The following is a 12,829-nucleotide window of genomic DNA, read 5'->3' as shown; positions in this document are numbered from 1 at the left end:
GAAACACACACTATACACACACTTAGACTTGATATAACGGCACACAGCCAAAAACATGATGTGTAGACGCAACATTTATAGTCAAATTTGATCAAGTGTTCACTACTAAGATTCATGAAATATAGGCTTCTAGCCTTACTATTAGTTATCTAATTAGAATGTATAATTAAATATGAATATTAAATGACAGCATGGCTGGGCTAGTATCATTTCCCTGAATCAGAATCTAGTTAATAATCACATTATCATAAAATTGGATAATGACAGGGAGCAAAGCTGCACAGGTTTCCATATTGCCTGCAAAACTAATCATCAATTGTTGTGCTAATATATTAAACACTACTTTCTAAAACTTTCCAGTGTATACACTTTTCAAAGTCAAGGATGTTATTGGAAAATGACTAAAAGTCTGTCATGCTGAATACAGTATCTCTCCACTAATGCATCATCTGTACTGCTTTCAGGGTCCCCCCCCCCCCAAAACAAACTATTTGTCATCATCTAAGAGCTATTTTAGTTTGTTCCAAAGCAATCCTCAGGCTGCCATTTCCCTCAAAACATAAAATTGAATCCATGAATGAGTCCCAGAATAATGAAAATAATTCAATTTTCAGTTCATTGTGTAGAACAAATTCATTCATATCTCTCTGTCCTTGGCCGGCTGTAGAGAGCGAGTTCCATGTAAAGCCATAGTGTGCTGACAGGAGACTCAAGTAATCACAATGAGGGAGGGGGGAAATTGTGCAGCAATGAACTCTTCTTTCTGTGTTGACATAAAGTTTTAACAGGGACATACTTTGTGGTTTGAGTTTAATAAACTAGCACAGTGCCTGTTCAAAATATGCCTGTTTGGAACGGGCCGATTGCTTGGCCTGTAGTATTGCTGCTTGAAGCTTTCTCCAGAACCATTGTACCCCAAAATTACTTACAGAAGGACCCCAAAGCACTTAGCAACCACACTTTATAGCCTACTACTGACTTAATGTGTACTCCTACTTCTGAGAAAAACATTGTACTACCACATTTACCTGACAGACGTGGCAGATTCAGAATTTACTCACAAAATATCACAATTAAAATGTGGAGTAATCGGAGACATTTGCCTTATGGACTGATGGCGGCGCGCCATGAGCCACCCAGTCTGGGCCGTAATGAGAGCAATCAGCAAATATCTGCGTTAATCAATCAATTGCATGTTGATATCGCCACAGTCAGTGCTTAATGACGGCGGTGCTCTCTCGTCATATAGCCTATCGTTAACAAATTTAACACTTCAGCAGAGGTGTTAATTTCCAAACAGGCTTAGTGGCATGAGGGCCCTGGGTACTCAGTCCCCTTTTTCCCCCCAGTCCGACGCCCCTGGTAATATTATTAGTGTTATAAGTTAGCAGCACATTTGAACAACCGGACCCAGGGTGAGCATAGAGGGTGAGTCTGAGTAAAATGGAAGAAGTGGTGAATTTGCAGCTCACAGCAACTTAATACGATCTAGTGTCTATACGATCTAGTGTCAGCAAAAATGCCTTTTGATTGAGTTTCCTCCAAGCGAAATGATCCGAGTGAAATTAAGCTGGGCTTTTATTGTGAAGGGTAGAAATCAGTTTTTATTGAGGTTCCTCTTAACGAAATACTGAGTGAATTTAAGATGGACCCTTATTGTGAAGGGTAAAAACGGAAGAGCCAGCGTTATGGCTGCGCTTTTTTTCCTCAACCTTTTCTCTGTGGTCTTTTAGTTTAAGTCCCAGTTTAATACACACACACACACACACACACACACACACACACACACACACACACACATATTGTATTTCATTGATCAAGAAGTCAATCAACAAAAAATATTTCAACAGTTTGATAGTTGAATGGTCATTTCAGTCATTTAGTGAGGAAAAATAAAACAGTTACGCTGTTTCCAAACTGTTTAGTGTATTTTATACTGTAGTGAATAGGATTTCAGACATAGGCTATTTCTTGGTCAGGTGTAGTGAAACTTCCTGTCTGTCGCATAACCTCTGTATAACCACAACGTGTCACGTAGGGATAAATCAAATAAGATATAACGTGTTAATAAGTCCTAGAGGTGCTGGTAGGTGGATTTTGTTACCATTGGACCAAGCTAGCTGTTTCCCACTGTTTCCAGTCTTTATGCTAAGCTAAGTGGCTGCTGGTGGGGTGGGAGCTTCATACAGTATTTACCTTACAGACAGATCAATCTTCCCATTTAACTTTCTTCAAAAAAGCGAATAAGCGTATTTCTTAAAATGTTACACTATTACTTGTCCAGTGGTAGTTCAACAAGTATGCAGTAAAGAAATCTGTTTCTTTATCTAAAACTGACCATGAAAACTGCACTTTTTATACATATTTTTCTGTGCACAATTAGTCAGGTACTTCACCATCACTTATACAGAGTAACAAGACCTATCTTGCACACCATTCCATATTGTCTCCCCTTTCTTCCTTTTTACCAGCAACCCTGAGAGAAAATAATAATGTTTAACAAACCATGAAATTGTGCCAACAAGACCTGAGAGGGAGGAAAAGATGAGAGTGAGGGGGAAACAGGAGTTTAAATTTAAGTCTTAATATGAAGAGCCTCATTCCAATAAACAAGGCATTGAGTGCCTGACATAACAGACAAAATAACTGCAGGCATAAGATGTCCAACTCACTAAACAATTTTTTAAAGTTATTTACTAACTTCAGTCTTTTCCTTGTCAGCTAGTGATATTTCAGGCGAGAGCACAGCATGAGATGACATTGTTGTCCCAGAATACATCTAAAGGGATTTTGAAGCAAACTCTTTGATTTCATTCAAAGGTGGTGGTAGGTAGGTTTAGGATAGAGGATGAGGAGACTGAACTTGTCACATCACTGTTTTTGTCACCGGAGAAGACAAAGAAAAGCTGGCTTGTATCTTTATCATCTGCAGTTTTTGCTCTGGCATTTTCCTTTCCTCACGTCAGGCATAGTGTTTGTAACAAAAAATCATCCTTCTTCTTTTAAGGAACATTTAGTTCATATATAGTAGCGTTACCTTGAAGTACCAAGAAATTGCTAAATCGTCAACAATAGTCTGTAATTAAAATAGTTAAAATGTCTAACATGTTGAGTCTTTGGTGCTTTTAAATCAATATAACATTTTCTTTTGAGGTGTTGTGTAAGAGTATCAGTTGTAGCAGTGTAGCAAGTGTAGCAGTTGAAATGTAAGCATTCAAAGGAGTTGAAGTGTGTGTTGTGTAACAGGTGAAAGCAGTGTCAGTTAAAGTGTAAACAATGAAACATCAGCACTGGAAATGTCAAGTGAAGAGGAAGCTCAACTAAAAGTACATAGTTGAACTGTAAGTTGAGTAAGATGTGAAAGCAGATGAACGGTTAAAGAGTTATCGATAAATGCAGTTGAAATATCAGTTGATGTGGAAGTTGTGGAAAAAGTTGACGTTTAAGCTAAAGTGGAAGCGCTCTGGCATTTTCCTTTCTTAATATCAGGCGTGTTGTAAGTCACAGACAATGACAATTTTATTTAAGTAATATCTGGCTTTTGTTTATTGTACCTTTTTACTGTTATCAACATGGCTTGTAATCAATTCAAATCATAGTCACAGTGTGCTATCTAATTGGACCCAACAGAAGGGTGAAGTGAAGTTGTAATATATTACAGTGCATTGTATTTTAAAATCCCACATACTGCTTTTATTTATTATTCCTTTGTCATTGATCACTGGGCAGTTTAATATGTGAGTAGGTGGAGTTGAAAATGTTTTGAAATGAAGTAATATTTGAACCAGATTCCCATGACATGACAGTTTTGTTCCCCTGTAAAACTGCTGCCCTGATTGGGACAGCTGGAGGATGACTGTGGTGGAGAGATAGTGATGGCTTTTACTGCTTCGTTACACACCGATAGAGGGTCTTGCCAACAGTCAGACAGCAGCCCCGACTTGTATGTTTTTGACACCCTACTCTGCTTGTCGGGAACTGTGGGAGCAGCTAAGCAGGAAAAAAAAACACGAGGGAGAGCAGATTATCTGTAGTGTTTGTCCTTCACTATCAGTCTCAGGTGCATTCAAATGGACAGTGATCCTCCCATTTGTCTCCAGGTGAGCTCACATGTACAAATTTTGCCCTTCTCTTTTGTCCTTCTTTTCATTATCACACCTTTTGTTGAATGGAAAAATAGCCCTGCACTGTAGCAGAGTGCTGCAGGCTTCAACTTGGATAACATTTACACTTAGCATTTAAACTCACACCCTTTTGCATTAGTCCTTTTTTTAAGGTAATGGAAAGATTAATGTCAGTAGATCTATGACATTTAAGAACTTTTTTTTAAATTACTATTAAATGTCAATACTGCCAATAATGCATGCTGATTCTATTTAAAGCCAATGAAAAATCCCTTCAAGCTATCACACTGACTCAGTTGGATTCAGTTGATATCTGGTAGAGTCAAATCATTTGGGGAGGAAGGTATTGAATCTTGTTTTGTTGGCCTGACACTGTGAGAGAGGTGCAATGGCTAAACCCCATTACATTAGTCATTTTCTGGTTGTGATTGCTGGAACTTTCCACAACCCTGAGACATCCCCCTACAATTAAATCTATAATGAACTTCCTGGAAACAAGTGCAGAATATAAATATAAAATATATATATATATGGCTTTTTATGAAAAATATTTGTATGACATACTATATACTATGACTTTCGATGAAAAATGTTTTCACATATAATGGCTTTTTATGAAATATATTTTTATGACACTATACTATGATTCTTTATAAAATGATTTTATGACATACTATACTATGAGTTTCTATGAAAATATTTTTGTGACATACTATATTACTTTTTATGAAACATTTTTATGACATACTATACTATGACTTTTTATCAAATATTTTTATGACTTTGTGTGAAAAATTGTTTTTATAATATATTTTTATGACATACTATACTATGGCCTTTACAGAATATTTTGTATGACATAATATACTATGACTTTCTATGAAAATATTTTTTATTACATACTATATTACTTTTTATGAAACTTTTTTGACATACTATGACTTTTTATAAAATATTTTTATGACATACTATACTATGACTCTAAATTAAATATTTTTGACATACTATACTATGACTTTTCATTAAATATTTTTATGACATACTATACTATGACTTTCTATGAAAAATATTTTATGACATACTATATTATGACTTTATAAAATATTTTCATAACATACTATGAGTATTAATAATATATGGCCTATGAAAAATTTTATGATATATACGGTGGCTTTTTATAAAATATTTTTATGACTTACTATACTATGACCTTTTATGAAATATTTGTATGACACACTGTACTATGACTTTGTGTGAAAAATATTTGTATGACATCCTATGGGTTTTTATATTTTTATGACATACTATACTATGACTTTTATGTAATATGTTTTATGAAATATTATACTATGATTTTTATGAAATATTTTTATTACTTTTTATGAAGAGTTTGTATGACATACTGCACAATGACTTTTTATGAAATTTTTGATGACATACTATACTATGACTTTTTATGAAATATTTTATGACATACTATACTATAACTTTTATGGAATATTTGTTATGACATACTATGACTTTTTATGAAATATTTTGACATACTATACTATGACTTTTTATAAAATATTTTCATGACGTACTATGACTTTATAAAATATTTTTTATGACATACTATACTATGACTTGGTGTGAAAAATATTTTTATGACATACTATGAGTTTTAATAATATATTTTTCATGACATACTATACTATGACTTATGAAATATTTTGGATGACATACTATGACTTTCTATGAAAATATATTTATGACATTCTTACTTTTTATGAAAGTTTTTTGACATACTGTACTATGACTTTCTTTGAAAATATATTCATGACATACTATACTGACTTTCTATGAAAAATATTTTTATGACTATACTATACTATGACCTATGAAATATTTGTATGACATACTGCGCTATGACTTTTTATGCAATATTTTTATGACATACTATACTATGACTTTGTGTGAAAAATATTTATATGACATACTATACTGTGACTTTTTATCAAATATTGTTATGACATACTATGAGTTTTAATAATATATTTTTCATGACATACCATACTATGACTTTTATGGAATATTTTGTATGACATACTATGACTTTCTATGAAAATATTTGTATGACATACTATACTATTACCTTTTATGAAACTTTTTTGACATACTATACTATGACTTATGGAATATTTTTTGACATACTATACTATGACTTTTTATAAAATATTTTCATGACATCTTATGGGTTTTTATTTTTTATGACATACTGCACAATGACTTCATGAAATGTTTTAACTATATGACTTTTTATGAAAATATTTTGACATACTATACTATAACTTTTATGTAATATTTTTCTGACATACTAATACTATGACTTTTATCGAATATTTGTCATGACATGCTATACTATGACTTTTTATAAAATATTTTTATGACATACAATACTGTGTGAAAAATAGTTTTATGACATACTATGAGTTTTTATAATGTTTTATGACATCATATACTATGACTTTCTATGAAAATATTTTTATGACATACTATACTATTACTTTTTATGAAACTTTTATAACATACTATACTATGTCCTTTATGGAATAATGTTTATGACATACTATACTATTACTTTCTATTGAATATTTTTGACATAATATACTATGACTTTCTATGAACGTTTGTATGGCTTTTTATGAAACATTTTACAACTGACCTGTTTGTAACAAAAAGTAGTACATTTGGTTTTGTAAACTTTGTAAATAAGTAAACAACAAGGCCAATAAAAAACACAACAACTGGGATTGTTTTAAATGTACAAAGTTGCACAGTCCTTTTTTTATCAGTATTTGAAAATATTCAACAATGAAAGTTAAATCAAACAGTAAGAATAAGTAATACTAATTAATATCAGCAATAACTAGACTTAAAGTCAAAACATTTTTTTTTTGTTACTGAAACACCTGAGGGAAGCAAATCAAAAGAAAACCCAGAAAAAATAACCACTGAAGTTTAGAAAAAAGATCACAAAATAAAATCAAGACAAGCTCATACAGGGGTCAGTCACTTCATCTGTATTTACAGCACATTCGCGCCACAACTGTGCAGGACAGCAGTGATGAAAAGAACAGTAAAGAAAATTAAAACTCGTCTCTCTTCTCAGGCTTACGGCCGTTAACATCAGTATTGGCAGCCATATGGATTCACATGTAAAGGCAGGGTGAAGCAGAAAAACTACAACAGAAACAGGAAAACCCATTTGGAGTTGGCTAGCAAATGCGTTCTTTTTCCTTTATGCATGTATTACAGCCACAGAACTGACAGTACTCCATTTGTTACTTTGATTTGAAAGGCTGAGAGGACTGAGAAAGCGTTCACAAATAACCCAAGCATACAGTGGAAACTCAACCCAACAATTGTTTTTAAGAAATGGTCCCTGGATACTTAAGACACTGCCACTTTCCTGACACCTCCAAACTTTTAAAATTCATTCAAGCTTGTTTCAGTAAGAAACATGACATCAACGTTAGTCTGGAGGTGGATTCGAGAATCACATTTCATGTTTGTCTGTACATTAATCAATACTCATTACAATTCAATCCTTGTTGTAAATTTTACTTTCTGTCAAATCTCAACAAAAACATTACTAAAAAATGGGAAAATAGAAATGCAAAGAAACCTTTGGTCAAAGAGTGTACTCACAAAGGAAAAGATGCAATGACGAGATAAGGAAATTATTCATCACTTAGGATTAACAAAACAATGAACTGAAAGAGCAAAACTCAAGTGGTTTTCTATACGTTTCTCTCTCTAACAATATGGCCCATATTTCAACCCTCTTCCCATTACATTTGGGTCTGCAAGTTATACTGGTTTCCTCACAGAGGAAAGAAAGAGGTGCTCTTTTCATGAAAGTCATGTTTGTCTTGATTGTCCACAAAAAAGAAGTGCCAGCAGGAAGGAACCCTGGCGAACAGATATACAATCACAGCGTAAAATGACAACATCCTTTACTGGAAAGGAATTGAGAGTCCGTAACACGCTCCTGAAAAGACTCTGAACCTGCATTGAATTGGTGTTTGCAATATTTGTGTGAGACTCTGTGTGCACATGAAATGTGCACGTGTCTGTAACTGTCTCAGTTGTTGGTGGTGTTCAGTCTTATTCAGAGACTGTCTTATCCTGTGTTGCGTCGTCCTGCAGGCAGCTCTTGCGGATGATGGGCAGCGGATGGGCTTCTGTATTAAAGACCCAATCCTCCAGTGGGAGAAGGTCGTCATCAGAGAAGAGCAGGTACAGATACCTGAGAAAACAGGAAAAAACAGGAATTTAATTTCATCAGAATCTTAGCTTATTGACTACTAGAGTGACATGAATACTAGAGTGACATGTCTTCGCTAGCAGGTTGCATCCTTCAGTTGAACTTTCATTTACATCATATCAATAATTTAATCTTTTCAACTTTATAATTTTTAATCAGGACAAAATGTTGAACAAAACAACAAAAAAAAGGACATTTTTATGGCATAGCTAACCGCATTAGCATCGATGACAGAACGTAATTAGCTTAAATTCGCCTTTGATTGAAATTTTACAGGCGGCTTTTTAGACTGCAAAAATAGTCTCTCATTGAACCTGGCAAGCAAGTACGAACTTTAAGTATGAAGAGATGGACTAACACACATTGTAATTTTTTTTTTTTTCTTTTCATGGGATTTTCTGACAAACAAAAATATATAATACTTATTATTAAACCAGAACATTTTATTAGCATTGGCTTCTTAGCAATTGTCACGCAAGAATGCTTCGCCAGCTCAATCTAGCATTAATAAATTATTCACAAACAGTTTTTTTTTTGTCATGATTAGTCACTTTAATTTTTAAAGGTGGATGCACATTAGTGATAGTGTAACACTGGGGGAGGCAGCATCACAGTCTGGTGCTTTCTGGTGACTGCTAACCTGAACAAGATTCATGATCCCATCTTAAAAAAAAGGCTCTTTGCGTCTACTAGCTGTGATACAACGTGTCTCCCGGAGTTTGTTGTGCTTACTGCCCACAGAATGATAAGGGAAAGTACAGTTTAGACGTCTAAATGCACATAATCTCTTAGCTAGCCATGTTTCTTTTACAAGCGAAAATCACATTCAGATACACATCACATTTCTGTGTTGGTTTACGCATGCAGTTGCTTCAGGGAGATGTAGTGAGGAAACAGGACTTACTTGAGTGTCTCTGAGAGGAAGAAGCTCTGCTGCATGTTATCATGGCTGGCTGTCATCGTGTAAACGTCACGGATCCCGGAGAAGCCAGACTCCACTCTGCAGTGCTGCTCCAGGGCCTGACAGGAGGGAGAGGGCAGATTTAAATGTGTACATGTATCTTCAAAAACAAGACAAAAGATCTTCAAAAAAGACCACTTCTTGCAGTTGCCAGCTTGATTGTACAAATTGAATCAATACTACTACATTCATGTATATTTATTCATTCATTCAGTTAAGCAGCTCTCTAGTTAAGTGGGTAAAATTAAAAAACTCACTCTCTCGCTTCTGCACTGACAGGACCAAATATTTTACAAACTGTAGAGAGGAAATCACACGAGTAATAAAGAGAAAATCCTTTATTCCACAATAGTGTGTCCATGTAAACCTATAGAAAGAGTAAATCATGGAACATGTGAAACCCTATAGCCGGCTACACAATTTAAGCCGAAGCAATGCTAAATCTGACAAGGGCTAATGGAGAGTGGCTGAGCTAGCCAAGCGGATTAGCACATTATTACCCCTGCTACAAAGGGTTGGCTTATATGTGCTAATTAACAAAGACCCTGACGTGTTAATGCTTGATGTTCATAAAGAGAAGCGTTGTGCACCCGCTCTCAACCTTTGTGGCCAATAATTAAAGGCCTGTCAAACTCGTCAGCCTGATCTCGCTACTCCTGTGCGCACTAAATTAATGCTAAATCTATCATGCCAGCCCTCTACAGTTCACTACAGCTAATGTCCTGTCTATTGCCACATTAATAATGCTGCTCCCTACACAACCTTTGTCTCCTGCTAGTGAGATTGCTTGATCTACACACTAATGTATAGTGCCATACAATATTATGGAAGCTGGTTGAGGGTAATTGAGGGTGTTAAAGGGGCTTGACATAGGTGAATACAATTTCTAAAATCAGAGTCCAAGCTACTCCTGAGACAGAAGTATAGAGTACAAAATGATACTGTACTGTATCTACTACCCCTTACTGTAAACATAACAGGAATTATTCTTTGTACTTTTTGGTATGAATATAAAATATTTTTTCCTGGTTGTCACAACTGAATAAGTGGGAGTATTTTATTCCAGGACTAGATGTACACGTAACAGCAGATTTTCTCCTTGAATGGAGCAAGTACCGTCCACTACAGTATGTTACATTATATTAGGGAGTATGTGTTGATTGTAGCCTTAATGTTGCTAGGCCAGCAAGTTTCTTCAAGTCTGTATATAGTGGGGCTTTGTATTTCAGTTTATTTGGTCCAGACCAAGGAACCATTGGGTCTCATTCACCAACCATTCTTACGAAGAAATGTGTTCTTAAACCCCACTTACGCACTTTTTACGAATATTCTGACATTCATTAATGTTTTCTTATCTTGTATTTGTTCTTAGCTAAGAACAAAATCTACTAACACTCAAGAGCACTCTCGCGCACATTTGAGTGATGACAGTTTGCTCCAAATAATTGGTTACTGCATTTTATTTAATTCTACAGTCGTTTACAATTATAGTATTGTACTGCAATGTATTTCTGATCATTTGTTGGAAAAAAAATTATAGTATGGAAAGAAACCCTAACACTGCAATTTAGATCAGCAATTAAACTGATTTAAATTCTGCATTATTTATTTATAGGGCCAAAATGCAGTGGTGGAATGTAACCAAGTACAAATACTTTGTTACCGTACTAAAGTACATTTTTCACGTATCTGTACTTTACTTAAATAGAATCAATAGTGCATACTTTTGACTTTTACTTCGTTACATTTTGCAGCAATTATCTATACTTTCTACTCCACTACATTTCTACAACGTTCCGTTACATTTTTGTTACATTTTCTGATCAGTTTTTCCCCCTGCCAAAATGTCTTCCTGACCGTCACACGTTTGTCTCACCAGTGAAGTTTGGTTGCCATAGATATATATGTGGGCAACGCCGATCCTTCATCGGCTTCCAGGCCGGCTCTGGTGCTCCAGAGCCCGGGTGCAGCGCCGCTGACCCTCGGTAATAGAGCCTCCGGTAAAAGTGAAATTGTTTTTTTTTTTTTTTTTTATTATTCCCATTTTTAAATCATAGTTGCCTCTCCACAGCGTCGTTTACTTCTCCGCCAGGCAGCGTAAGACGCGTTCATATCATTTATTTGGCTGGACCTCTTCACATCTGCCTCCCCATTTTCGCTGCTTCAAACACTTCATTTGCTTACGCTCCCATGGTTAAAGGAAATAAAACCGTCTTAAAATACATCCATGAATAAAACCAACCGCATTCCGATTCTAACAACATATTTCTGTTTTATGCTGGTTAGGAGAGGAACTTTTTTTTAAAAGCCAGGCCTTGTTTGTGGTAGTGGACATATTACCATTTAAAATGGTATTTTGGTAAAGTTGTAATTTTGGTAAAATGGTAAAGTTGGTATTTAGAATACAGTTACATTGTTGAAATCAATGAATTACATGGCAATACTTCTGTTAAAGTTTATTCACTCTCTAAATAAATGAAGGCAACTCCATGCATTTCCCAGAAGCCCAATATGAAAACGAAAAAATTAGCTATTTCCGTGATCAGTCACAATGCAGTTGGAACCGGCGCAATCTTGGAAATTCAAACAGCATTTCACATTAAAGAAAGAGAAGGGAGAAGGAAATATAACTGTGCAGTGCAACCTCTGCTTGCCAGCAACCAACTTCCTTTCAGCGTCCAAATTACTCCACCTCCAACCTGAAGAAGCATCTTAAAGTAAGTTATTCTTTTTAATTAGCCAAGGGTAGTCGTCTGCTGTAGTTTTACTGGTCACCTTGCTATTTTATAGTTGACGTGCGACTTTACATTCTCCTATGTGCTGATTTACTAGCCCCAGAGCCGTTGAAAGACTGACTAGCCCCATTTGACATGCTAGCTAACGTTAGCTAAAATTAGCTTGTGGTAGCTTAGACTGCGGTTAGATTTTTGTAGTATGCTGTTTGGGAAAAAAATCATGTTTCACTTTTACCTGAGAAAAGTCTTTAGAGATAAGGGCCATCTTATCTTTGGACTAAGAGTATATTGGTAAAGCTTTGCCAACAGGACTAGTTTGATAAAATGTTTAAATGAAAAACAAACATGTATTTTCAAAATGTCATCGCGCCTCAAAAAAAGATCTTGGAAAAGTCCACTGTATCTCACCTCAACAGCCTCCCAACCCCACTCTCTGTACTTGGGGTCGTGGGTCAGTCTCCACATGTACATGTAGCTCTCGATGACTTCTGGTCGGAGGATGTAATATCTGTCGCTCAGCCTGGTTGCTGTGGCTTCTCCTCCGCCGTCAAATCTAAAGGCCTCAGGTCCAAGTTTGGTGGCTATCAGAGTAAAAAATAAAAAAAAATAAAAAAATTAGATTTTTATTTTGCCACATTTTCAAAAGCTCTTCAATCAATTTCTAAATCAAAAAAATAAATAAATAAAATCAGAGCACACT

General features: G+C 35.2%; 1 protein-coding gene across 2 annotated transcripts in view; it reads right to left on the bottom strand.

Annotated features, from left to right (window-relative positions):
* Window positions 1-7,052: 7,052 nt before the first annotated feature.
* The window catches only part of LOC116060777 (mannosyl-oligosaccharide 1,2-alpha-mannosidase IA), a 221,559-nt gene continuing 215,782 nt past the window's right edge, over window positions 7,053-12,829 (bottom strand). For both annotated transcript variants that reach the window (XM_031314519.2, XM_031314529.2), the window contains exons 10-12: window positions 12,538-12,710; window positions 9,338-9,453; window positions 7,053-8,415 (exon numbers count right to left, since the gene is read on the bottom strand). In XM_031314519.2, coding sequence (XP_031170379.1) covers window positions 8,274-8,415; window positions 9,338-9,453; window positions 12,538-12,710 — 431 coding nt within the window. In that variant the 3' untranslated portion in view covers window positions 7,053-8,273. The remainder of the gene's footprint in view (window positions 8,416-9,337; window positions 9,454-12,537; window positions 12,711-12,829) is intronic.

This window comes from Sander lucioperca, chromosome 10 (assembly GCF_008315115.2).
Source record: "Sander lucioperca isolate FBNREF2018 chromosome 10, SLUC_FBN_1.2, whole genome shotgun sequence".
NCBI lineage: Eukaryota > Metazoa > Chordata > Actinopteri > Perciformes > Percidae > Sander > Sander lucioperca.
Note: the sequence above shows the minus strand (reverse complement) of the source record. Positions and strands in the feature narration are given on the sequence as shown.